This window comes from Mirounga angustirostris, unplaced genomic scaffold (genome assembly GCF_029215605.1).
Source record: "Mirounga angustirostris isolate CCGP_5_RB_7025 unplaced genomic scaffold, mMirAng1.0.hap1 SCAF_2, whole genome shotgun sequence".
NCBI classification, from domain to species: domain Eukaryota; kingdom Metazoa; phylum Chordata; class Mammalia; order Carnivora; family Phocidae; genus Mirounga; species Mirounga angustirostris.
The window spans coordinates 3,632,398-3,659,412 of NW_026991710.1; the positions used below are offsets into that span (position 1 = coordinate 3,632,398).

Below are 27,015 nucleotides of genomic sequence, written 5' to 3' on the forward strand. Positions count from 1 at the left end.
TTCAGTTCTCCTCTTCACTCCTACTTCCTTTTGGCTTAATTTGTTGTAATTATGCCAACTTCTTGGAGTTTATGCTTAGATAATTGTGTCTTAGTCCTTTTCTTATAAACACACATTCATTTAAAGCTATCCATTGCCGGGGCGCCTGGGTGGCTCAGTTGGTTGAGCGACTGCCTTCGGCTCAGGTCATGATCCTGGAGTCCCTGGATCGAGTCCCGCATCGGGTTCCAGGCTCAGCGAGGAGCCTGCTTCTCCCTCTAACCCTCCCCCTTCTCATGTACTCTCTCTCTCTCATTCTCGCTCTCTCAAATAAATAAATAAATCTTTAAAAAAAAAAAAGCTATCCATTGCCCCTGAGCACAGTCTTAGCTGTGTCCTGTTAAGTTCTGATGTTTGTGTTTTTATTGTCATTCAGTTCAAAATATTTCCTAGAATCTGTTGTGATTCTTTTTTTGACTAATGGTTCATTTGGGATATATTGCTCACTTTCCAAATATTCAGGTTTTTGAAAATAATCTATTTGCCTTTAGTTTCTAGTTCAAATTCACCATAGTCAGAACTTGATATGATTTCACATCATAGGGAGTTGCAGACTTGACTTGTTGCTCAACATGTAGTCAGGGTGGGTAAATGCTCCTGTGCACACCGAGGGTCATGCATGTTGCAGTTGCTGGGTGCACACGCACACGTCTACACGGGTTTATCAGATCAGTTATTAACTGTCATCTTGAGATCTTCTACTAATTCATTTTGTCAGCTAATCGAAGGGAGAGATGTGGTCATATCTACCTCTTTGATTATGGATTTATCTGTCTTTCTATTTTTGTCAGTTCTTGTTCAATTTGTTTTGAGGCTTTGTTATTGGTTGCATACGGAGTTTAAATGGCGATACCTTACTGGTAGGTGAAGGCTTTTCAAGAATATGAAATGTTCCTGTTTATGTCAGAGTTTTTTGCCTCCGAGAATGACTCTGATTAATCCACAGATGAATTATCTTCCTTCAGAGTGCCTTTTGATGAGACAAAATTGTTAATTCTGAGATCCATTACATCAGTCTTTGCTTTTATAGTCAATGCTTTTTGCGTTCTGTCCGTAAAACCTTATCATATTCCATTCACCAAGATAGCACCTGTGTCTTCTTCCAGATCTTTATGGCTCTGTCTTTATGGACAGGTCTCTGATTCATACAATTGGTTTTGTGTATAGGATGGAATGGAGGGGTCAAAATTGATTTTCTTCCATATGGGTAGTCAATTGTTTCAGTCCCATTGATGACCCGAATTGCCTTGATTGGAAATCCATCAGTCAAACACATGTGAGTCCATCTCTGGGCCCCTGTCTGCTTCACGAGTGCGTCTACGTGGCCTTGCCAATGCCACATTGTCTGATGGCCGCAGCTTTACAGAGAGTCTTGAAATCAGCTAGCCTGTGCGTTCTAACTTTGTCCTATTTTTTTCCAAATGATTTAAAGCTTTGAAATGACAGTTTCTGTCAAATAAGTCCATGCTGTCATCATGGCCTGTTATGTCATCTTGTCAAGCCCACATCTTTATGACTGAAGTAGATTTTTTTTTTCCAAATTAAAGAACTGTCATCAGAGGGACAGCCCTTATTTGTCTTGGTGATAGCGTGCTGCAGTGACAGTGAATGAAGGGTCTGGAAATCTGGAAGAGAGTCCTGGAAGGCTTCTAACTCATCAGGATGTTTGGGGTCAGCAAATTCTTTCCCATTTATCGGATGGAAATACCACTGAACAGAATTATCAGAAAGGAAGAATGAAAAAGTTACACAAATGTGCTGTTAGAACTATAATAAACTGTTGGAATATTAGTGGTTTATTAATATCACCCCATAGGATTCCTTCTGTAAAAACCCTAGAACAACTATCTAACATGAACTGTTTTGTGAAACAGGGGCCAAGTCTTGTTAATATAAACTGCTGTTATCCCGTTGTAATTGTGGCTTTAATGTAAGAGCTAACAATCTTCAAAGTGAGTCACACACAGCCTTTGTCCGGTGTGGATAGCAGGAGGGCTGTGTGTGGCCGGCACCTGACTGGACCCACGCTTCTTCGAGAATCACGGCCAGATTTGTTGCGCTTCCTTCGGTCTGCAACTTCCATTACCAGCAGCTCTTGCCAAAATTAACTGACTCCATGTGTGCACGTGCATGTGTGGTGTGTGTGTGTGTGTGTGTGTGCTGAAAACACGAGCCATTTTGTAGGGGTTAGTCAGAAGACAACAGCCAATATTCCCAGAAACGGAGTGGTCAGGTTTCCTTAAAAAATGTGCAGAGATTGTGTTTCTGGCAATGAGGGCTCAAGTTAAAAAGCAAACAAAAATACCACAGAATATATAACAATTTGTTTTTTGAAGGATTTGTGATTCCGAATTTGGATCCAGTTCTCTTAAATACACGTTGAGCTTCTCATGGAACACGGCTCTTTAATATATATATATATACATATATATATATGTATATATATACACACATACACATACACACACATTATATATAAATACAGAATCTTCATTTGCAGCTATTCAAAGAATTTGGGTGATAAACCCTTTATTGATTACTTCCAAATTAACTCAGTGGGGGCAATTTGGCAATGAATAGAGATCAGAGGAGAAGGACAGTTTCATGAAAGTCACCTGAAATAATCCAACCAGCTGGTGGATGAAACGCATGGAAGTAAAGACAGGCTTACACGCCTCGATGTTTTCAACAATGCCTTTCTCTGTGCCCAGGATGTCATTATGGCTCAGTCTGGGGGAAGAGAAATTGTCCCCCATTGTGGGGATGGCAGGGATAAGCCCCAGCCTGGCCCCAGGTGTGTCTGGGTCTCTGTGGGCTGCCAAATGCCCGTCTCTTCCCTAAGTACCGTGGGAGACACTGCCCTCTGCGTAAGGAGTTGAAAGTCAGGCGGGGGGACATCCGTAGAGAACAAAATGTATCCTTTATCTGTGTACAGAATTCTAAGCGTACAGATACATGGGTTGGGTTTATTAGGGAAGACTTCTCAGGGAAGTCGAGGACGTGGCTTCGCTTCGATGGCCAGGTCACCTCATCTGGCCACTTCAGGGAGTCCGCCATTCCTTGAACCTCTGTTTGCGGGCAGATCGGGCACTGATGTGGAACAGGGGAGAGAGAAGGAGATATTCCAGTGACCAGGAGAGGGCGAGGAAGTTTGCCCAGGTGCCGCAGGCATGGCTCTTAGCTGCATGCTCTTTTTTCCTTTTTTCACTTTTTTTCCTTCAAGGATTTCAGAAATTGATGCAGAGAACTGGGGGAAAGTTGTGCTGAGGCTTTACTTATTTGACGTGTTGGCCTGGTTTCTTTCGCTCTGGATTTCATTCCTTCATTCATTTTCTTTCCTGGAGAAAATGTCAAGTCCAGTTTGGTTCCTTGTTCCCTCCTTTTTCTCTTTAATCACACTGTTTAGGTTGCTGTTATGTGCTAGACTTTGGGAATGCCCACATAAGCAAGGCGTATCCCTGTCTCTGAAAGCAAGCCCAGCCGAAGAGAAGAAAGAGACCGGTGGGCGTATAGGGCACGTGAGGATCATGTGGCCAGCTGCGGCCAAGGGCAGAGGGAGCTGAGCCGTGCACCACCAGGGGGACAGAGCCCTCTTCCAGGGCACACGAGACAGAGGCTGAGGCTTGCAGGACAAGCCCCATCCAGCGAGCCCAATCCATCCCTGAAGCCCCGGTTCACATGACTCGCCCACCCTTAAAAAAAGAAAGAAGGAAAGAGGACAGCTGCTTTTTGAAGAAAAGCCTTTGCCAGAGAGAGGTTTCTGCAGGTTATGTCTTCTGGTGCGAGATGAGGGGCTTATAAGTTTCTGGTTCGTTTGCGTGATTGTTGTGTGACGCGTTCTCTGTTTAAGGCTGTCGTCACGGGAAAGGGGCGCACGCGTGCTTCGTGCCTGCTCTGGGAGAAGCTGGGCTGGACCCCTCACGTTTCGTGATCCTGCTTTCCACGGTGGCCCAGAGGCCTTGTTTTGTGCATGTTCTGGACGAGGACGTCAGGCCCAAGTCTGCATCGCTCAGCCTCACCTGTGGAGGAGGCTGTAGAATTAGGGTTGAAACCCCATTTCTGTTCGACACAAGAGGCCAGGAGATTCCCTGTGTCGTCCTCTTTCCCTAGAGAAAAGACAGACTCTTGTCCTTAGATCAAGTAAGAGTTTGCCTCCTCACCTAAAGATCTGATAACGCCACGGGGGAGGCGTGGGAATAGAGGCCGGACACAGAGCAATAGGAGTGGAGTCGGCGTGGACAGAGACTCAGGCGTCCGGAAGGCCCAGGTCACTGGGTGGATGTCACTCTGATGACGCTTTCCCTCCTCAGAATCGACAGGGAGAACAACGTGGCAGCAAGCTCTCTGGGCTTTTCTTTCTTTTCCCTTTGTCCTGTTTTAGTCTCAAATGTGGACTTTGCTCTGTAGCTTTTTCATAAAACAGCTGAGCAGCAAAATGGCTGCAAACACCGTCCTGGGCTCCCGTCAGTTCCTGGCGTTAATCCCAACAGCGGCGCCAGCTGAGTGACTTTGGGCACGTCTGCCGAGATCGTATTGCAAAGCTGCTACCCAGGTATCTGGGACTTCAGCATTTCAGTTCTGCCCCGAAGACGCAAGGGTTGGACGCAGCTTTGTTCCAAAAAGAAGAGAAGACATTTTGAAGGAACTGCCTAACTTCTCCCTTGCTAACATGCACATTCCGCCGACCCGGATCCCACTCTGTCCTGTTCACTGCACATCCCCAGTGATCAGAACCACTTCTGCTCAGGGCAGGAGCTCAGTGGGGACAGTGGGGACAGTGGGTGATCTTGGAGGCGCTATGAGCATCAGCAGGGCCAAGGATCACTACCTACGTGCCGTGGACCCCCCACGCCCGTCAGTCTAGGGAAGGATCGTTTCTGAGCCCTCGGCATCAGTGGTGAGGACCCTCAGTGGTGACGGTGTTGGGGACCAGAGCAGCTATACATGCCAGGTGTTGGCTTAGGCACTTTGCATAGAAGGTCTCATTTTCCCTGGATGTCACCATCCTGACATAGCAGGACAGGTCATCCGGACACCCCTTCCTTTGCTGGTGAGGAAACGGAGGCTCAGCAAGGTTGGGCCTTTGAACCAGCCGCTGATGTTCTGGCCTCGCCTTTCACTGAGGAGGCAGAACAGGCCGGACAGGAGCGTCCTCAGACTCCCGCCACCAAACACCCTGGCCTTCTCCAGATCCCACCCCCTGCCGCCTCTGGAAATTCCTCCTCTGCTCATCTCCTCTCCAGGAGCCCCTCCAGTCACCCCCACCCTCCCACCCCTCCCCTGCAGCAGAGGGGCTTCTCAGAAGTGCCCCTGCACTGATGCGCTGCTTCTCCCTCTTCCTCCCTGCTCCTGGGAGCTGCACCCTCCTGGTTTGCCCCCACTTCCCGGGCCATTCCGGCTCATTCCTGCACCGGCCTCTCCCCTTTGGCTCTGCTCCACGTACCGACCGGCTCTGGTCCTTGTCCTGGACCTGCGTTCTGCTCTGTCTGCCCTCCCTCTGTATAGGGCACATGAGGACTCAGCCCCTCCTGGGCTGTGAGCGAGCCTCTTCTCCCCTGACTGCCTAGTTTAGTTCCAGCCCTGCCTGGAAGCTTGCTTTGCTCCGCACTCACCTGCCTCGCCTCTCCCCCTCCCGCTGCTTCTGTCTGCCTCCTCCTTCTGAATGGCAGCACCCAGCTGCCTAGGAGGTGGTGCTTCCCTCCTGCTCCGCCTATTCAGAATCCTCTGCATGCCGCTGGTTCGCTCCCTCCTCTGTTGCCCCAGCCCGCACTGCCCCGCTCTGTCCCCCGGGCCACTACAGGGCGGCCTGACTCCTTCCCTTCTAGTTCTTGTCTGCTGTCCTCCCTCAACGGCGCCAGTGCCGTCTGCGGCTTCTGACAGTGGCGTGCCCCCCACGTCTCAGGCACTGTCTCAGGCCACATATGTCCCACAGGTGGGACCACTGCGTCTGCTCTGCAGGCGGGAGGACTGGAGCACAGAGCAGTTAATTAAATTTGCCCAAGGTGAAGACCGGGGTGAAAGTCCAGGCGGTAGAGCTCTGCAGCCCGTCCTCCTGGCTTCTGCACTGTACCTCCTCCCAGAAAGTCACTCCTGTCACTCCAGGGCTCGAGCTGCTCACCGGGCCTGTGTGACCCTCCTGGTGGCCTGCCCCTGCCTCCTGCCCCACGGCGCCAGGTGGTATCCTTAAACACTTCATGTCCACCACAGGGCCTTTGCACCAGCTGGCCCCTCTGCCTGGGAGCCTTTTCCACTGGGTCCTCATGTGGCTGCGTCCTTCTGGGCATTTGGCTCCCAGCCTACCTGTCATCCCAGTGAGGCCTCTTGATCCTGTCAATTAGCCATTCCCTGTTCCTTAAACACAACCTTCCAGTCTTTGTAGCACTTACTGCTGTCTTACTTTACCTTCGTGCTCGGGTGGTACTGCTCACCGTGATATCTAACTTACACTGGAATGCAGGCCCCATGAAAGCGAGGTGTTGTGTTCTCCCCGTATCCTGAAACTTGTGTCAGTACCGGGATCAGAGAGACATTTGGTGAGTGAACGCATGAGCTAGTGAATGAAGGAGCACCTGGCATCTTGGGATTTAAACCAGGTGCTTTTGAGCCCACAGATTTTCCCACCACACCGTATGCCTGCCGGTTCATGCCGGCTTCGGCCTCCGAGAGCCCTCAAGCATGTCTGCACTTCTTGTAGGTGATCCGAGACGTCTACAGCGGCTGCAGCGGGCCAGCGGATTTAGAAGGTCCTCCCCCCTCGATCTCTCCAGTGCACAAGACAGAGCTAGAGAAGGTAAGGGCGTCTTTCTTCCCAGGAATAGTGTCCTTGCAGCTGATTTAGGCCTCCCTCAATGTTCTGATAACGTTCTCTGAGAGAATTATTGTGTCTGTTCTTGTTTTAGTCCGTGTTCTCCAGGAAGCAGAACTGATAGGGCGTGTGTGTGTGTCTGTGTTATCAAGTACATACAATTAGGTGTAAAATGTTAAATACATTGCAAAGTTATGTAAGTATGCATACAGATACACACAAGTACACGTATATATACACATACAAAGAGATTTATTTTTTTTAAAGATTTTATTTATTTATTAGAGAGAGCAGGAGCAGGGTGAGGGGCAGAGGGAGAACCATACTCTCCACTGAGCAGGGAGCCTGATGTGGGACTGATCCTAGGACCCCGGGATCATGACCTGAGCCGAAGGCAGACGCTTAACCGACTGAGCCACCCAGGCTCCCCTGAAGAGATTTATTATAAGGAATTGGCTTATGTGATGATGGGGGCTGGCAAGTCTGAAATCTACCCTGGAGGTCTGCGCTGGAGACCCAGGGGAGCCGATGGTGCAGATGAAGTCTGCAGGCATCTTCTGGAGAATCCCCTCTTGTGGGGGAAGGCGGGTCTTTTTGTTCTAGCCTTCGCCTGATTGGGTGAGGCCCGCCCGCGTTGTAGCAGGCAGCCTGCTTACTCGCAGTCCACTGATTTCAGGCCCATCTTCCTTCTGCAGACAGTTTAAGGCAGCACAGCCCTTGGCGTCTCGCACAAGAGTCTTCGCTGTGTCTCTGTTACCTGAGAAGAGACTCCCAGAAGTTGGTTTACTAGACGAAATGGTAGAAATATCTCTTAGGATTTTGATTCGTGCTGCTGAGCACACCGCTTTCCAGGCAGGCTGCCCCCATACCTCTTTGCTGAGCACGTCAGGTTTCCCGTTCCCCACGGGCACTGGCCATTTTGATCTCTCGCCTCTAAGGCTGTCCTGTTAGCGCCCGGCCAGGCCCCGTGGCGGTGGGCTATGATGTGCGGGACCGGGAGGGGTGAGTTCAAGTCCACCTCCTCCACCCTGATGCCACAGTTCTCCCACTGGAACGGAGGATTCCCGCTCTAAGCAGCATCTCTTCTTCAGATGCCAGCTCAGGGTCCTGCTCCCTATATCCAGGTATCGGGGCTAAAGTAATCCCAAGCACTCGGGCGTGCCCTTGGACGGTGTCGACCGTAGCTTGTCCCTGCGTATACATTCGGAGGGTGCCTGTTACAGCAGATGTCTGACCTCACCCGATTACTGGTTGGCAACGGGAGGGAATTGAGCGGATGATGGCCTCTCTGCTTCTGGAAGGATAACATGGCTTGGTGAGGGGCATATTTTTTGTAATCTTAATATTTTTTCAAAATTACTTGCAAGTAAAAGTGATTTGGATGCGATGAGGCACCAGAGTGTGTGTCATGTTCTCCATTCCTCTGCTGTTCCTGAAGCTTTATCCGCAAGCCGGCCGGCCGCTGGTCTGTACCTGAGCCCTGGCCTCCCAGCGCTGCCGCGGACTTGGCCACACTTCCTTCCACTGTGGGGACCACTGGGGACTGATCCCTGAGACATCACGCGGCCAGTGCGAACCATGGTGAGAATAACTTAATCCTTTTTACCCTCACAGAAGCTGTCTTCTGAGAGACCCAGCTCGGACGGGGAGGGCGTTATGGAGAATGGAGTCGCTGTGTGTGAAGGAAAAGAACAAGGTGAGTTCTACTCGTGCCCAAACCACAAACACCGAAACACAAAAACAAGAGTAAACAACAAAAATCAGCCGTGGCCAGCTCCGTGGGCTCTGATTGTGGGACAAGTCTCCTTGGAAGTTCAGTGACGTAGACGGCACGGCCCAAGTTGCACATCGGAAGTGCAGAGAAGCCCTTTTGGTTGACAGGAGCCCCACATGTCTTCACCCGCCGTCCTACTGAACCCTGGCCCCAGGCGTGGGCGCCCTGCATGTATCCTGACTGCTGGGCTCCCGGCAGCTCATTTCCTTACCTGATCTGTCACTGAAAGGAATTTACAGCGGGGAGAGCTGGTAGTCACGTGGTAGCAGGTGTCAGAATGTCCTTCCTTTTAAGGCTGAATAACATTCTATCCTCTGGATGAACCACATTGTGTTTATCTGTCCATCCATCAGCAGACCCTTGGGTTCTCCCACGTTCTGGCCCTTGTGAATGATGCTGCTGTGAACGTGGGCTTTTGGATTTTGAATTATTTTTTTCTAAGTCAGCTTTCCGAGCATAAATTACGGCCATTTTAATGAGTCTATAGTGTTCTGTAATTGTGGCTTTAACTTGCATTTCCCTAAAGACTAACGACGAACCTTTTTGATGTGCTTTTTTGCCAACCATGTATCTGATGAAATGTCTGTCCAAATCTTTGCCCATATTTTTATTGGATTTTGTTCATATTTACTGACTTCTGAGAGCTCTTGATATATTTTGAATACAAGTCCTTTATCAATGTGTCTTGCATGTAGCTTCTCCCAGTCCATGGCTTGACTTTCACTTTCCTTCCCAGGGTGTGGGCCAAGAGGAAAGTAGGATTTGCGGGTCGTGGCGGAGTTTTCTTTGTGCAGAGTTAACAGCCTATATGCTCGTGGCCCTGGGACCTTGGCTTCCCGGGGGAGCGGTCTGCCCACCCAGCTCATCTGTGCTCTCTTGCTAGAATGGAACAGACACCCCCCAGCTCTGAAATGAGGTCCCCTTCAACGAGACAGCAAGCCAGGCCACTAAGAATCTTGAAATCCAAGTAAGCTGGACTCTTGTGACATGACAAGGTTCACCCCAAAAGGTCATGGTCTCTGCCTTTGCCCGTGTGATTCCCTAATGCGGTCGTGTCGGAGTGCAATTTCTGCTCTCTCCATCGGAAGTTACTCAGGGGAAGGCATCATCTGTCTTCCGTGGGCACGTAATGTGTAATCAAAGCCAGGAAAGCTATCTTTAAGTTTTGCCCTGCAATAGAATAACCTACAATCTCGGGTCCCTGCTCAGACGTGGGGCGTGGCAGACACGGCCTCGGCCGGTCTCCTTCCTCATTTGCCATTTCTTCCCTGGCTCCCTGTTGGAAATCAGGTTCACAGAACGATACAGATGTCTGGAGGTCTGTGTCAGGAAACGCACCTCTATCTAGAATTCCCCTGCTTCCTTTTCACAAGGAAGGTGACCCTGGGCTCACAAGTGTTCTGCTTTGCGTCTCGCAGACACTAAGTCGTTGCTGAAGGAAGTGGATAGTTTAAGTGCATCCTGGCTCGACCTTAGCTTCTATCCTCGCTGCTCACTCTCGAGCTATTTGCCGTGAGAGAGTTCAGCACGGCTCCCCTTTTCCCAGCCACGTTGTGACTCAGATTCTCTGCGGGCTACATGGCAGCGTCTGCGCGTCTGTGCTGACGATGGTTATGGCCCTACGGATGCTGGGAGTGGGCTTTGCCTCGGTGGCCCCCGCCCTCCCTGCCTGCCCCTCACTCGTGGGGTGTGACGTGTGGACCCCTGTGGCTTTCCTGCGCTCTGACTTCAGTTGAGAGTTCTGAGTTTTGGGGGTTTCTTCATAATTTTATTACATGTCCCGAATTCTGCCTTTGTGTAGTAAAATAGCAGTGACGTATTCTCAAGTTCCTCCATACTTTGGCTTTTTCTTCCAAGGAGTCCCTTGCTTCGGCTTTTGCAAAGCATTAATCGGGCTTCTTCTAGGAATTAAAAGTATGATCTCTTTTCTTTGTAGTCAGGGTCCCGCAGGTACTTTCCCAACAGGAGCAAATGCGAGTAGAATTGGAAGTAAACGTAACCTCTTTGCTTTGAGCCACGGGGAAGAACTCGGCGCACCCCGCAAGCTCTGTGAAAGGGGGCCTTGAGGGTACACTGGGAGTGCCACCCTTGCCAAGCGTCGCTGGAATGGGACTGTGGTCACAGATGGTCTCACCGCTCTCTCGAAACAGCTAAGAGGGGTCATGCACGGCTGCTTTCACTTTGGTGTGGCCACGGTGCACACCCCCATGCCTGGTGGTAACTGGGGGGAAGGGGCCTTCCCGCTGAGATTGCAACGGGTTCTTGGCGCTTTCTTTGAAAAGAGGGGGTGGTGGCTGTTGGGAGAGTGTAAGGAGGGGTGGGAGTGGCCTTCCTGTGTTCCCGCTTCTGTATCACACACGAGGCCTTCACAAGACACCCCAGTCTGGGCCCTTAAACAACAGACGTTTATTTGTCATGGTTCGGCCGGCCGGGAGCCCCGGAGGGCGCTGCCATCAGAGCTGGTTGCCTGGGAGGCCTCTTCCTGGCCTGCGGACGGCCGCCTCCCCCCGCGTGTCCTCACGTCGATGGCCTTTCTTCTGTGTTCAGTCTCTTAAAAAGGACACTCATTCTGCCAGATCGGGCCCCCACCCTTACGACCTCCTGGGACCCCATCACAAATACAGCCATGCTGGGGTTAGGGCTTCAACGCAGAGATTGTGGGGGGCACCTCATCCAGTCTGGAAAAAACACTGTGTTTACCCAGAAATTTGGCATGGCTTCTTTTCTTTCAACTGTCGTTTCTAGAGAGGCAATAAGGGTCAAAACCAAGTGACTGACCTTGGGGTGGCACTGAGTCTGTGGGGCCAGGGAACACACTGGGGCGGGGTGGGGATGTGGGCCTGCACCTGGGGTCCCGCCAGTGGTAGCAGAGTGGGACAGGAAGAGAGAGAACTGCCCCACCCGCCGAGAGAGAATGAGTCATCGGTATTACAGGGGGCTTTAGGAATGAGGCCCCGGGGTTGTAATCCCACGTCCCGATTCCCCTCTCTCTGAAATTATCCTGTGGCTATTTATGGTGTGTTCTTGTGCTGGGCTGAGCAGGAGGGGAAGGAATTCCTGCCTCATGACATTTTCAAAAGGGGTTATGACCCCCTGTGGGTTATAGACTGGGAGGTGGGAGTCACCCTGGAGATGGGGACACCAGGAGGGTTATTGGAGGCTGTGGAGCCCCTCTCTCATCCCACCCCACTCTGTTGTGAAGCTGCACTTGACCCTCCCAGCGCCCCAGTGTCCTGTGCAGTCTGGAAAGTTGCCCTTTCCCCTTTGGCTCCAAGACTAGGCACATCATGGCCCTCGGATGATGGAATGAGTGACATGTCCCTTTGCAGAGTTGCTGTGGGAGGAAGGATCTTGCCTCCCAGTCCTGGGTGCACTCTCTGACACACCTCTGATCTCCACGAAATCCCAGAAGGGCGTCCAGAGTTGCCAGATCTTCTAGTTTCCCAAAGGAAGCCAGAAATTGTTTTGAGGCACAGGGTTTGTGAATTTGATATATTGGGCATGACTTCATAATTTAATGCCCTGCAGGCAAAAGCAGACCATAATGGGCCGAGAGTTCTGGAGAGCGCAGAGCTACGTGCATGTCTCAGGGATGGGTGAGGGGCTGCTTAAGGGCTTCCCGGGACTGGGGAAGACCCGCATCCCCCTTTCCCTCCCTCGTCCCCTCTCCGAGCTGGCCAAGGTGTGGCCGCACTGCCTCTTTCTGTTCCTCACACCCGTCCAGCTCCCCCCAGCCTCACGGCCTTTGTGTTGGCTGATGCTCTTCTTGCCCAGAAGGTTCTTCTTTGGGTTCTTCTCAGCCGCTTCCTCCTCACCCAGCTCCCGGCTCAAAGTCGCCCTCCCCCGCCACCCAGCGCCTCTGCCGTGTCACTCCACCGTAGCTCTCTGCCCAGGCCTGGCGCCTTCGGGCCGCTCCGTGCGTGCACGCGTCCACGTGTGTGTGGACCTGTGCGCACACCCGTGTGCATGCTCTCAGCCTACTTTAGAACAGGAGCTCCCTCAGAACACCTGTTTTTTGCTATCTTCTGTGTCAACACCAATAGCTGGCACAGAGAAGGTGCCCGATGAGTAAAAAATGAGGAAAATAAAATTGACTATGATTTATGCTTTATTTTTATTTTTTCTCAGTTAAGGTCTATCACTGAAACACACTTTCTTGTTTTCATTGTTCTTGACAGTTAAGAGGAAGAAAAGTTCCAAATCAGAGGCCAAGGGAACCGTGTCCAAAGTCACTGGGAAGAAGATCACCAAGATCATCGGCTTGGGGAAGAAAAAGCCCTCGACAGATGAGCAGACCTCATCCGCGGAGGAGGACGTCCCCACCTGCGGTAAGACGGAGGGTGCCTGGCCTCTCCTGGAGTGGCCTCCGCTTCGCGTGGGCTCGCACGCGTCAGGCCGCTGATCCTCAGAATGGTGCGAGATGTACTCCATCTTTACTGCTTATCAATAAAAGATCTCGCGGGGGTTTGACATGATCTCTGAGGTTCTTTCAAGATGAAAAACAAATTCTTTCTTTGATCCTATGAAGTGCTCCCAAATTCCTTTTAACCGTTTCTAAGCTGGGGCACACGCACGTGCCTTGGCGAGCGAAGGAAGGAGCGCGGAGCATGTGGGGTTACAGTTGGCGCTCTCCCCTGGGCTGACACGGTGAACCAGCCGTCCTGGCAGCACTGCGTCTCAGACCTCAGTATCAAGGGCAGCCTGCTGGACCACTCCATCGTCAGTCTGTCACCTGGAGTCCTTTCCGAGCAGCTGCCCCCACCAGGATGGGGTGGGTGCCCACAACGCGGCTCCAGCCCTCCCGGGGCTTCCGCTCACATGGCAGAGACGGGTCTGAACGAGCGGTCACAGGGAGGGACGTGCAGTGGGACCCGGTGACTAAGAGGAGGGAAACCAGGGCAACGGGAGCATCTCCCAGGGACCCGAGCGAGGTGGCGGTGCGGGCAGGGTGGCTGCTGGGGAGGGGTGGAGGGTGAGGTTGCACACCCGTACCGTTTCCTTGGCCACCGTGTAGCCCTTCGCGGGAGAACAGCCCTGGAAGCCGGGCGACGGGGCTTCGGCCTCTATTAGGAATTGAGGATGGGCTGTAGGTGCCCCATGTCCTGCCAGCAGGTCCCTGGTCGCTTCCCTCTGCGGACTCACTCTGCTCACCCCTGTGTGGCGGTGAGCATCCACCTGCCCAGGGGATGGGCCTTATCTGGGGCTACGCTGCCCCAAGTGTCCAAAGTTGGTCATACAGACAATGATGAAGTAATTCACCAGCCGTCATGTCCCGGGATGTGAGCTGTGCCAGGACGACAGAAGAGTCGGCACTGCGGCGGGCAGAGGGGGTGGGTCGCAGAGGGGATGGGTGCCCGGGCGTGCAGGAGCCAGGCGTGGGCTGCGCTCTGAGGGCAGGTCCGGGGGAGGTCCCAGCTCCCTCTGGCCTTGACGGATGTGCTCCTAGGAAGCCCCACGCGAGACTTCAGGGGGCCCGGTAGAGTCACGTCCTTGGTCGAGCCTTGGCCACCCTGGGTGGGGGTGCACCGAGGGGCAGGACGACAGCAGACCACACAAAGCTCTAGCACCAAGCAGCAGAAGGAAAAACGTGAGTCTGCTGATGCCAAGGTGCAGTTTCCTGTCCGCCTCTGCCTTCGTTGGTGCCGCAAGAAGCACTGGGTGGCGTGGGGTTGCTTCTCCTTCTGGGTTGGCCCTGCAGAAGAGGTAGGGATAAAAACGGAAAGAGGGAATTATCCGACAAAGGGAACAACTTTTTTAGCTTCATTTTTGGCTTTTTTTTTTTTTTTTTTTTAGGTTTATTTATTTGAGAGAATGCGTGCATGAGGGGGAGAGGGGCAGAGGGAGAGGGAGAGAGGCCCTCCGGCAGACTCCCTGCTGAGTGTGGAGCCTGGCGTGGAGCTCGAGCTTAGGACCCTGAGATCATGACCTGAGCCAAAAACCAAGAGTCAGACACTTAACCGACTGAGCCACCCAGGAGCCCCTCGTTTTTGTCGTTTAAACTGCTCTAGGTCAGTGGAAGAAGTAGAAATTCTTTCATGAAAAGCAACATTCATGTGGAAGGCAAGGTAGACACTGGGGTCCAGACCCTCGTTACAAACCAGAACATGAGCCCCACAAGCTGACCCAGCTCTGCCCCTCCTTCTGCATCTGCCCTCTCATAACCCCCCATAAACAGCCTCCCTGTGTTGGTGCTCAGGCCCTGCAGGAAATCCTGTTGCTGGCACTTTCTCAGAAACACAGTTGGCCACTCCGAGGGCAGGAAGGGGGGAATCTGGAGCCTATAATTACCCATGTGTGGATTTCTTCCAAACAGCTCAGGGGACATCTTTTGTCTCTATTAAGAGAACTTCCTCTGTCCACAAGATTTTAAGACTGTCATCTAGGTCTTCGCTGGGTCCAGGGGCCAGAGAAGGGGCAGAGGAAGGACGGGGGAGATGACTGTTCTCAGTGATTTTGGTACAGCTGCAAAGTTGTAGGCAGAAAATGTCAGCTGGGTAAAGGCGCAAGACCCCCGCCGTGCCAAGCTGGGGCCATGCAGCCCCAGTCCCCGTGCTGTGAGCAGAGCCCTGCGGGCCGGGCCGGAGGGGCCATGCTGCTAGGCAGGCAGAAGAGAGCTCCCAGGAGCAACCAAGACCTGGGTTCAAATCCACTCTTCCCTGCAATGTGGCAGCTGGGACTCCAGATGCATGATAAAAATCCTGTTGGGGGTAGGAGATGGTTTCTGCAGACACCCCCAAGGGGAGCGGGGAGGGGCAGTGAGCCCCCCAGCCAGCTGACCGGGTCAGCCCAGCCAGCCCCGTGGCGCCGCTCCTTCCTGCCCCGACGCCCAGCGTGATGGGGGCGTCAGCTGGGTGAGCGCTGCGCACAGCCACAGGCATGCCGTGGTCTGCGATGTGCACCAGGCCCCAGAAGGATCTTCTGTTTGCCCTTCTCTGGTGCCCACGAGTGTCTCTACAAACCCAGCGGTTGTTGTCAGGAAACACGTGTCCTCTCGCTCTCTGCCCCGTCTGTCCCCTGCTGGGCCAGCGCACCAGCCTCCTGACTGGCCGCCTTCTCTGCACCCTCCAGGCCACCGGGGGTCTATGAAAACAGGGTCCTAGGCTGAAACACGAGTCTCTGTGCGGCTCAGCTCAGAGCCTCTGGCAGTCTCGTCTCAGCCCGACTCTGCAGCTCTCTCCCGCCTTCCGGGATGAGACTCAGAACTCCCTTGCGCCCCAGCCGCGCCCCAGCACCCATCAGCACAGGGCCTGGCAGACGAGCAGCTCAGCCCGCTCACTGGCGGAATGAATTACCTTAAGCAAATTGCATTACCTGCCTGAGCCTCAGGTTCTTCCTCTGTGAAACGGGCTCATACTTACCTTGTTTTCCTAAGGAAACTGAAAGATAAAATCATGAACACCAAGCTCAGTGCTTAATAATTAAGCCATAACTTATGCTCAGTAAGCGGTTGCTGTTGTTACTCGTTGGTTCACCTAACGTGCTTATTTTTAAGAAACCTGAGCACACGGACATAGTTCAGGCCATGTAAGGGCAGTGCGGGTGCATGGCATGGGTCCTAAGGGAGCACAGGAGCTGGGCGGAAGGAGCGCACCCAGGTCTCGGGTGGAGGTCTCCCTGAGGCAGCATAAGCTGAGCTAGCTTGAGGGCCTTGCTGGGTGATTCCAGGGCCCTCCTAGCTCGACTGTTCTGTGACTTTGTGACATTTTCGGCAGTAGCGTTTTTCAGTGGACATACAGGGAAGTTCTGTACCTCTTACCTTCTTTCACAATCTACCCAACAAAAAATCAGGCGACTTCAATCAAGGGGGCAGAAAGCGTTCTTGGTATAAGTCACCGCCCTGGGGCGTCGGCATCCTTGTTCTTGGGCACGTGCACCTGTTGGAGGACAGGCCCCTAAGATGGTCAGATGGGGTTTGGGCACCAGGGGGACTGGGTTCGGCCGGTGGCAGCATCGTGACCTTTGGTATCCCTGGCCCCCGTCTCCCTGGGATGTCTCCTCCCAGCTGATTATAAACCGAGGCCTGCGAGTGAAACCAGCCGTCACACTGGGATGAGAGGCCTCTCAAGAGCGGGACCAGAGCCTGGCAGGCAGATGCCACATTTCCCGCCCTATAGAGGGGAACTCCGTGGACGCTTCGCCCCACTTCCGCCGGCTCTTCTGCAGCTGCTTGAACTCGGGAGCAGCTGGTGCGGAGGCTATGAGGGGTCTCTAACATTACTTTTACAGCTCTCATGAAACCTTGAGCCTCTTGCCATGGTTTTGCGAGAAATCTTAGAATTCAGAGCAAGAATCATCCCAAAACATCTAACTGACGTTCCCAAACTGCAAAGATACGGTATCATCTCACTTAACATGATGGGTGGGATCTAAAAAGAAATCAAATTGCCTTGAAATTGTCTCATGCAGTTGGTGGAACTGCCCTGGGCGGGCGGGTGAGCCTGGCGTGGGGGATGCGGCTCTCACCAGAGGACCCCTGGAGGACCCGGCTGTCCCTGCAGTACCAGGCCGGGCTGCACTCGGGCACCACCTGGTGGCAGCCGTGTGCTGCAGCTGAACTATGAGTCTGCACCCGCCCCATCAGAGAGTCAGGGGCATGGGAACCTAGCTTGTGACTCCAGATGCCTTCGATGGGCTGTCCGTCATTTCCCTGTGCTCCCCACCCCGAAGATGGGAATGTAAGGCCACCCCTCTCAGAGAGGAGCAGAGGGGAGTGAGCCTGGCACTGGAGGCCGGTTACCGTGGGCTTTCCTGTTTATAGAAACGGGCCGCTCATCCCCTGTGACTTTCTCTTCGCTTTTCTCTTTTGGGAACTGAAAATAAATCTGAGAAAGGCATTAAGACATGGTAATTTCCTATGATGTCATGCTCTAAATAAAACGAGGGTTTGTCCAATATAATCATTCCTTTTGTGACTCAAATGTCAAGAAATTCATAGCATTGGTGACTTTGGGCTGGGTTCAGTCAGGGAAGAAGATATCCCGAGAGTGCCTTAGCCTGCTCCAGAGATTAGCATCCCCCTGGTTAGTGGAGCGTGCTCAGTAGCTGCCCCCTCCACACTGCGAAGGGGTGCACCTGAGCCAGAGTGGCCCCATGTGCCAAGTTCTCCAGTAGAAAGTCATGTGCAAGCTTACAATGAACCTGGTCACTGTTATCGAGAAGTCGGCTATCCTCTTAGGTCTTATTGCTTAAATTCCTCAACAGAGGGGCGCCTGGGTGGCTCAGTCGGTGAAGCGTCTGCCTTCAGCTCAGGTCATGATCCCAGCGTCCTGGGATGGAGCCCTCCTTCGGGCTCCCTGCTCAGTGAGGAGCCTGCTTCTCCCTCTGCCTGCCACTCCCCCTGCTTGTGTGCTCTCTCTCTGACAAATAAATAAATAAAATCTTTTAAAAATAAAATAAAATAGCTTCAGGTCAGGCTTTGCTGGGTGGCCTGTAACAGTCACACGTCAGGAGTAACCTCCTTCCCCTGACTGGACCCCAGCCTCTCTTCTCCTCCCTGCACTCCCTCCTAAACAGAAAATACAAGGAACTTGGGTCCCAGGCACTTGATCCAGTGGACTGGCTTCTCCCCTTTTTCTCTTATAAATACAGCAACATAGGCCCCAGGTGAAAGCTTTTGTTCCAGGAGAAGCAGTGCACCTTGCGTGTAGGGGTTATCGGTAGAATGGATGTCACGCCGAGCCAAATGAAAACTTCCACTTCATGTGTTCACCTCGGGAATTCATTGAGCAAATATTTATCTGTCATGTAGAAAGCATCCTTAAGCCCTGTAACTTACCTGCGTGTTCAGGGTTTTATTTTACAGGATTCCATTAGCATTTACCCATTGCTAATGACGTGTGTAAGACGCAAAAACTAAGTGTGTTAGAGACACGGAGAGAAGCAAAACGCACCCTCCTAAACCCTTTGGGCATGTGTGTACGTGTGCATGCATGCGTGAATTGAAAAAGTGGCTGATGACTTAAGACATCCTCATTTTATTCCTTCCTTTTTGACCTGAGTTTTCTGTGCCACGTCACTGCCTCCCTCCGTCTCAAAGGCAGGGGGCATTCTTCTCCTCAGGGTACGAGGGGCAGCCGCCCTGTGAGATTTGGTTCCTGTGCCTCGTTAGCTCACATTGTGTATGTTCGTCTGCTCATCGGTTTGTGGCAAACGAGAGCGGTCCGTTTCTCTCGTATTTGAGATTTCCTTTTTTAGAAATGACGATCACTGTTCTTACGATTCGATCCCACGTGCAGGGGTACACAGATCTCCCCAGAGCGGTAAAGGTGTTGTGCAGGGTCAGAGACATGGGGTTTCCATCCCATCTGGGTGGGCTTCACCCGTCCGACAAAATCCTCAAACTGCAGGAGCTCAGGGGCTTGTGGGGTGGGCTGTCTGCCTCACGAGGAGCCTGCAGAGCTGGCTGAAGGCCTGTGGGGGTCCGGCTTCCACGCGCTGACTGTCTGCCCTCGGCCCCCTCGCAGGCTACCTCAACGTGCTCTCCAACAGCCGCTGGCGGGAGCGCTGGTGCCGAGTCAAGGATAACAAGCTCATCTTCCACAAGGACAGGACCGATCTCAAGACCCACATCGTTTCTATTCCTCTGCGCGGCTGTGACGTGATCCCGGGCTTGGACTCCAAACACCCCCTGACCTTCCGACTGCTTCGCAACGGACAGGAGGTGGCCGTGCTGGAGGTAAGGTGCCGCCCGTGGCCACGCTCCGAGATCCTTCCCCGGGGCACCGTGGCTTCTGGCCGTGTCCTTCTTGCCCACCGTGGTGGCCTCTGCTGGCCTTTTCTGTCTCCTCCTCCCTGGGCAGTGCCCATTCTTACTTGGCAGAACAGGCTGCCCTGCGCCCGCCCACCGCCCGGCTTCCTTTCCTCCGCGTGCCTTTGCGTGGAGATGAGCTACGCGACTCCATACGGCGCACTGCTTCCTAAAGGCGGCAGAAAAATAACTCATTTTGCCCCCATGGCCCACCTGTGAATCGATGGTGTTTGTTTAATTTGCCCTTTGGAATGTTCCTCTTTACAGACGAAACAGGTGTTTTTAGATAACCCTATAGACTGTGGCTCATGTGCCAATCCCATAGAAACTGAAAGAACACCTTTAATTCTGAAGCGCCCTCAGCTTTGTGTGCATCTGTTATGTGTCTGCCTGCTTTTCTGGAACAAATTCTTCACTAAAGCAGAAAAGCAATTGAACCTGGTTTCTTAGCTATCTGCTGAAAACTGCCAATTTTACTTTCCGCCTATTACACAATTTATTTTCTGCCCACTATGAATTCAGACCTCCTTTTCTTTATCTTTTGTTCATTTACACTATGGTGACTAAGACGCAGACTCGCATGCACACTCACCTGTGTGCAAGCTCCAGGGCTGTGAACGTCCAGAGCTCGCGGACGTGGGCTGCGTCAGTGGCAGAAACGAGGCTGCGTTAGATTTGCTGCACAGGCTTGGGTGCGCTCCATGACTCAGGTGTCGACCCACAGGCCAAACGACCGTGGTGCTAGATGGATAGAGAGCGAGCCCGGCGCTTGGGGCCAGGATCGAGGTGGCCCGTGAGGCCGTCTAGAAAGTCTTGATAGGAGATAGTTTGTTTCAGAGGCTCTTTTCACAGAAACAACTATTTTTGGCGGGGGCGGGAAAAGACTAACACTGTTCTTCATCCCACGGGCTGGTAACCTGCGAGGCTGGCCAGGATGAAAGGCGGCCGGCTGTGGACTCGTGGTCCTGGGACCGCCTGGGGTCCACACTCCTGGGCCCCCGTCCTCATTCTGCCCCCACTGGGATCACACCACGTCTTATTTTCTCCCTGGGCTTTTTGATTCACCTATAAAACGTGAGCATTGGGCCAGAGTCTGTACTTAGTAAGATTTATGCAGGCTGAAAACTGTAGGGTGGGTGCAGGGGAGACAGCTAAAAACACAAAGGAGGAAACTGTGGCCTTGATGTGAAACAAGGCAGGTCTCCTGGGCCAGCTTCGGGAGCAGCCCTGGGAGAGGGCATGGTGGGGGAGGTCTGAGTTGGCGCATGCCTGATCCCGGAAGGGAGAGAGGCAGACCCAGGGGCGGCCTGGTGAGGAAGGCACCCTTGTGCACCCGCAGCCCACAGGCGGGAAGGGCCCCCAGTCCTTGTGAGGGAGGGCAGCCCCTTCCTCCATGTCCCGGTCATCAATCTCACACACACACACACACACATACACACACACCACCCAACACACACAGGCAGCCTGCCTCGCTCAGTCACGAAATGCAGTGCACCAGCCAGGAAATGTAATCTGTATGTTTTCTAAGGTCATTTTAACTTTTACTTTGAGATAATTTCAGGAAAGTCCTGATAATATCAGAAATAATTTCCATGCACTCTCCATCCATATGCCCCAATAATAACATTTTCCTGTGTGGGGGGTCTCCTGCGCTCCCCCCTCCCCCATTCCTCTCCTGTGTGAAGTTTCAGAACCTTTTACAGCTGTGTTGCCCCTTTATTCCCTCAATACTTCATTGCAAATTTGCTAAAAGCAAAAGCATTCCCTTACCAAAACCAGAATATAATTATCAAAATCAGGAAATTAACATTCACACACCCCTGTAATCTGATCCATAGATCTTAACCGGCTTTTCTGAGCTGGACAGTGTCCCTTGCAGGCAGGAGGAGACCCCAGCCTGTGTGTCGCCTCAGCCTCTGTCTCTTTCTCCGGCTGGCTGGCTTCGTGGCGTGGAGACGTGCGGAGGGTACAGACCAGTTACTGCGTAGATGCCCCCCAGTCTGGGCGCATCTGCTCTTTCCCTGCCTTGGGCTCCAGGTGGGCTCCCCGCCGGAGCCGGTGGTGGGTGTCACAGCGTGTCCCCCCGGCAGTCGCACCTGTCACGCCCCCCCACGGCCACTAGTGTCCACTTCTCCCCTGTGGGCAGGGTGTCTGCAAGGTTTCCCCGCTGCAAACTTACTGGGCTTTCCCTTTGTCTTTAAAAGCATCATATGGGAAGGTATGTTGAGGCCGTCTATGTAAATACCCCATTATCGCTCACAGCTGCACCTGCTAATGTTAGCGTCCATTGATGACGCTTCCCTGAAACAGTCGTTATAATGACAGGTGCTAAATAGGGACTTTGAAACCCCATCATTCCCTCTATACACATTAGTTCACATCTGCTGTAAGGAAGGTTTCCCGCTCCTCCCATTTAATTATTAATCCCTTTATGTATGTATACCAGTGGGGATTCAGAGAATATTGTTTTAATCAGTGATTATAATGCTCTATTGTCATGATTTACTTTGGTGGAATCATCCCAGATTTGGTCAGCAGAAGGCCCTTCAAACTCACCCCTGCGGCCTTTGCTGTGTCCCTGGGATAAGACACCACGGGCCCCGCCATTCTTTGATAAGATGTTCTGGGCTCATCTTGTACCTTTCCTTGGTCCTCAGCCATTTCTCCAGAGAGCTCTTAGTGGGTTCCTCCAGGTGGGACTCAGATATGGGTGTGTGTGCGTGTGCGTGCGTGTGTGTATTCACGCACGTGTATATGTTATGTACGTGTACGTATTTGTAAACATACATATACACACGTATGTGCATTCACACATCCACATCCGTATCTATTTCTGTATTAAGAACCATGAGATCATAACCAATAACCTCTAATTTCAGTTCAACATCACAGGGTTTTTTTTCCACAGCCTATGAGAAAATTCTATAAACTATGAAGAAAACAATTAATGAGCTCTAGCGTAATTGTATCAATCCCATGTTACATAGTGTGTTAAAATACTTTTAAAAATGCTTAGACAAGGGCGCCTGGGTGGCTCAGTTGGTTAAGCGACTGCCTTCGGCTCAGGTCATGATCCTGGAGTCCCGGGATCGAGTCCCGCATCGGGCTCTCTGCTCGGCAGGGAGTCTGCTTCTCCCTCTGACCCTCCTCCCTCTCATGCTCTCTGTCTCTCATTCTCTCTGTCTCAAATAAATAAATAAAATCTTTAAAAAAAAAATGCTTAGACAAGGTAGTAACAGACACATCAGTATACATTTAGTCATAGATACATCGTGGCTGCAGATTTTGTTGGGGAAGGACAGAAAAACCAGTGAAGATAACACATTTGTGACTTTTATTTACCCAAGTATTCAAATGAGTTCATTTTCATTCCATGAACATTGGCTACATTCTCCCTCTGCAAGGCACATGACTGGAGTCCCTGCAGCTTGTCCTGGGGCCTCCCTCAGTACTGGCTAGGAGGGATTTGTTACTAGCCAATTGTGTGAGCACATGAAAAATAGCTTCGCTCATGTTAACGGCTCTGGGAATATTTACAATTACATGTATTCTGATCTCTGTTCAACTTGTCAAGGCTGTAAATATAAAACCTCATTTTGGTAAACCCCTGGCCAGACTTATCAAAAAGAAAAGAGAAATGACCCAAATAAAATCATGAATGAAAGAGATCACAACCAACACCAAAGAAATACAGACAATTATAAGAACATATTATGAGCAACTATATGCCAGCATTTTCTTTAAGTCTTTAAGCTAAACTTAATAGATCTTTCTGGGACACCTGGGCAGCTCAGTCGGTTAAGCGTCTTCGGCTCAGGTCATGATCCCAGGGTCCTGGGATCGAGCCCCACATCGGGCTCCCTGCTCAGGGGGGAGGCTGCTTCTCCCTCTCCCTCTGCTTCTCCCCCTGCTTGTGCTCTCTCTCTCTCTCTCTCTGACAAAAGAGTAAATAAAATCTTTAAAAAATAGATCTTTCTTTATATTGAAAATTAGTAATTTTAATGAAAATATTTTTCTTTCACATTCCATTAACTCATGCACTTAATAGCTCAATGTGCCCTAAACTTTAAACATCATAGTCTGATGAATCAAATGTTTTGAATACCATTATATATGTAAAATTTCTGATTTTCCAAATCACGTCACAAGGATGACTTAAAAATTTAATGAACAGGATCTTAAAGCCATATTTCAGACTGGCACATTCAGCAGATCAAATTTGGGGTGGGGACCATTTCAAATATCTTAAAAATGTCATGCATGAAGCAGCTAGGGACTATAAAGCATGATTGCACTTATATACACACAGCAGATAGGAAAGAAGGTTGTACCATCTCATCAAGAGAATTAAGAGTGCCATTTCAGGCCGGGCTAGGAGGCCCCAACAAGGGCCACGGGGTGGGGGACAGAGCTTGGAGCCCATAGAGGTGTGGGTCCCATGGGGTTTCTAGGTCAGGCCAGGCCCAGGTTGGAGGGGCTCCTCCTTCTGGCCAGAATTTGTTGCCAAATTAATGACGCTTTCTAGGCAACTTCCTTCAGCTGAGATTTAACTCCCTGCAGCAATTCCCACACCTCACACCCGCTGCCCTTCCCCAAAGTAATCGGATGGCACCGTAGGACTCAGATTTTGTTTCCTTGGGTGGAAATCATGCCGTAACTTCCTGCATCGAGACTTAGCGTGCATGCAGTATGAGCGCATCGCTCAGGCTGGGACGGCATCTCCGTGCCTCTTTATGCCCCTCACGTGCTTTCGGTCGCGTTGGCTTTGCTACTACACGGTGTCTATGCAGACGTGCGGGGAGTGTGAGCCCCTTACCGTCACTTAAGTGCACGCACGCTTCTCCCTTCTCCTCCCCAGGCCTCCTCTTCTGAGGACATGGGCAGATGGATTGGGATTTTGCTGGCTGAGACGGGGTCCTCCACAGACCCCGGAGCCCTGCACTACGACTACATCGACGTGGAGACGTCTGCGAACGTCATCCAGACGGCCAAACAGACCTTCTGGTAAGACCCGTGTGAAGTGGCCCTGAAGCCAAACAACGCTCTTCTTTCACTAATTTTTTAACTTTTTGTGTGCATAGACTCGGGGGGGAAGGAACAACTAAAGACTCTCCCTTTTGTATTATGTTGACTCAAACTCTGCTGAAATATTTGTCACTTCCTCCCTCCATGTTTTCTATTGGAGCAGGGGTGGTGAACTTTTTCAGTAAAGTGCAAGACAGTAAGTATTTTTGGCTTCGGGGGCCAATCGTTTCCTGTTGAAGCGACTCACTCTGCCATCACATCCACCGACCGTGGGTGAGGGAACCCGTGTGCTGTGTTCCAACAAAACTTTATTTGCAGAAACACGCCGCAGACTGGGTGGGGCCCGTGGCCTTAGATCGCTGACCCCTGTATTAAGGGGACAGTTCTATGCAACAAATGATTTACCTCTGCTGTAAGGAGGGCTGAATGTTCAAGGTCATCAGTCATGTACTTTTAAAACTTAAGTTGTGGTTTTATTTTCTTTAAAAGGCTTATTTGTATGAAAACATTGTTTTGAACCATATTTCTGTAACATAATGACAACGAAGATAATGACAGCAGCAGTTCTCAAGGTCAGGTCCACAGACCCTGAGGGCATTTGAGATTCAGGCGGCCCGAAAGGCCAGAACTGCTTTCGTAATAGTACCGGTCTGTAAGGCCTGTGCCCTGGACTGTGAGGGGAGGGGCGCTGGATGAGGAGGAGGGAACTCGGGCTCCGGTCCTGCGTGGCATTTACTAAGCGGAAAGTCTGGACAAGGGATCTATAACCTTTCAGGGCCTCAGCTCCCTTTGTAGAGACCAGGCTAAGGGAGGCAGGATCTGGGGCAACATCTGGAGCTTCCTCTGGTCTCCTGTCTGCAATCCCTGGACCCCTGCTTCTGCTACCCTCATCGGCAGAGTCTGCACTTGAAGCCGAGGACAGGCGCCTGGAAACAAAGCAGGTGATTGAGTTGTCTCGTCCGCCTGTGATGATGAACATACCAGCAGCTCTGTGAGGGGGAGACCCAGTGTCCACAGCGACGCTGGCCTGTTTACCATGAGCTCCACCATCTAGTTTGCACATGAGCGTGGTGTGCAGGGGAGTTCGAGCAATCTCCGTGTGTCTCTCGAGCAGTGCCGTAGAAGGAACATGTAGTGCTTGGCTGGGGTGCTCTGGGGTCAGCAGAGGAACATGGGCTCCTAGGAGGGCTCGAGCCCCATGTTATGCCCAGCTCAGGTGAATAGCCTTGACGACATAGATTAATGTCTGTACGACTCTTTCCAGAAAATTTCCAGTGCCACTAGAGGTTTCCTAAAGTCTAGACTCCCTGTACTGCTTACGGACTGTCCTTTGTGTCGAATCAGGGTGACATAGTCAAGTACTGACTCTTCTGTTCCTATTCATTATTTTTCCATAAACACACCCTATCCCGTCGGCCATGTGCACGTGGATTGCAGTGAACCCCCTAATCATTCAGCATACACAGTAAACGAGTACATTTAATCAAGCGGCTTTTTAAGAAATGTAATATCCATAAACCGGGTTTTGCAAAATCTCCACATCTAGAGCAACATGAAAGAAAGGAGTTTGTGGTTTTTAACTGCTCCTTTGGAACTTTATTAGATCGTGGAGCCCCTCCTCATGCACGTGTGTCTTCAGCTGTAATCAGCCAACTAACAACCACACATTAGAGCAGCCCAAATAACAGGATTTCCCCTAGAACAAAACTCAGCCTCCGCTTTCCAGATGAGTATTAATCTAAACCAAATGTGGGAAGGTCCTGGTTTTGAGAACGGAGCATAGATTGCAGTATTGAAAAATTATTTATTAAAAATACACGCGTAAGGACTTTTTGGCCACAGGAATTTTTGCTACTAATTAAAATCTTTATAAATGTTAGTTAGCAATAAAGGTTATTTTCGTTTTCCAGTTCTCTAGCTAAACGTGTATAAGACTTGAGAGAAGAGCTTTAACAAGCAAATGATGTTCAAAATATAAAATATGACAGCTTGCCAGTGTAATAAATGTCCTGAGATTAAATTAATTTTTGCTTTTATGCAAATTGGCAGCTGGTTAATGAATCCTTTCAAGGTCGTCAGGGGGAAGTGTCTGTGTGCTGGATATGTCTGAGGGGGAGAAGACAGTGGTGTATTTTGGGAAGAAGGCAGTAAAAGAAGAAATAGTCATTTAAATTCTCCCGGGAGAAGTGTATTTAGGAATATCAATAACGGTAAACACTGGAATCTATTTTCCCAAGACCTAGCCTATTTTTAAATGAGATGCATAGATTATATGACACAAGGGAAACATTCTGAATTTTTTTTCCTGAAACTGTTTTCAAGCGGCCGTGAGCAGGCTATAGTCATAGTGGTGGAACTAAAAGGCCATGGACCAGTGTGGGCAGAGAGAGGGCAGCGGACAGACCAGAAGGGACCCATCAACCTGAGTCGCCTTCTCACAGGAACCCCTTAAAATGGGCATGAACCTCAAGGGTGTTGTGCTGGGTGAACGAGGCAGGAACAAGGGGACGCGTTCTGTCTGTGCACTCCTGTGGCCGATGCACAGAGGCAGGAGGCAGGTGTGGGCAGGTGCCCGGGGCGGGGCGCGGGGTGGGGAAGCGCTGGGGGTGGAGGGCCGTGCCGGCC

At 51.4% G+C, this 27,015-nt stretch overlaps 1 protein-coding gene across 4 annotated transcripts in view; it reads left to right on the forward strand.

The window, feature by feature from the left end:
* The window catches only part of AFAP1 (actin filament associated protein 1), a 139,738-nt gene that overhangs the window by 90,663 nt on the left and 22,060 nt on the right, over positions 1-27,015 (forward strand). For all 4 annotated transcript variants that reach the window (XM_064584235.1, XM_045881543.3, XM_064584236.1 and 1 more), the window contains 5 exons: positions 6,734-6,829; positions 8,459-8,540; positions 12,797-12,946; positions 19,082-19,293; positions 24,224-24,369. In XM_064584235.1, coding sequence (XP_064440305.1) covers positions 6,734-6,829; positions 8,459-8,540; positions 12,797-12,946; positions 19,082-19,293; positions 24,224-24,369 — 686 coding nt within the window. The remainder of the gene's footprint in view (positions 1-6,733; positions 6,830-8,458; positions 8,541-12,796; positions 12,947-19,081; positions 19,294-24,223; positions 24,370-27,015) is intronic.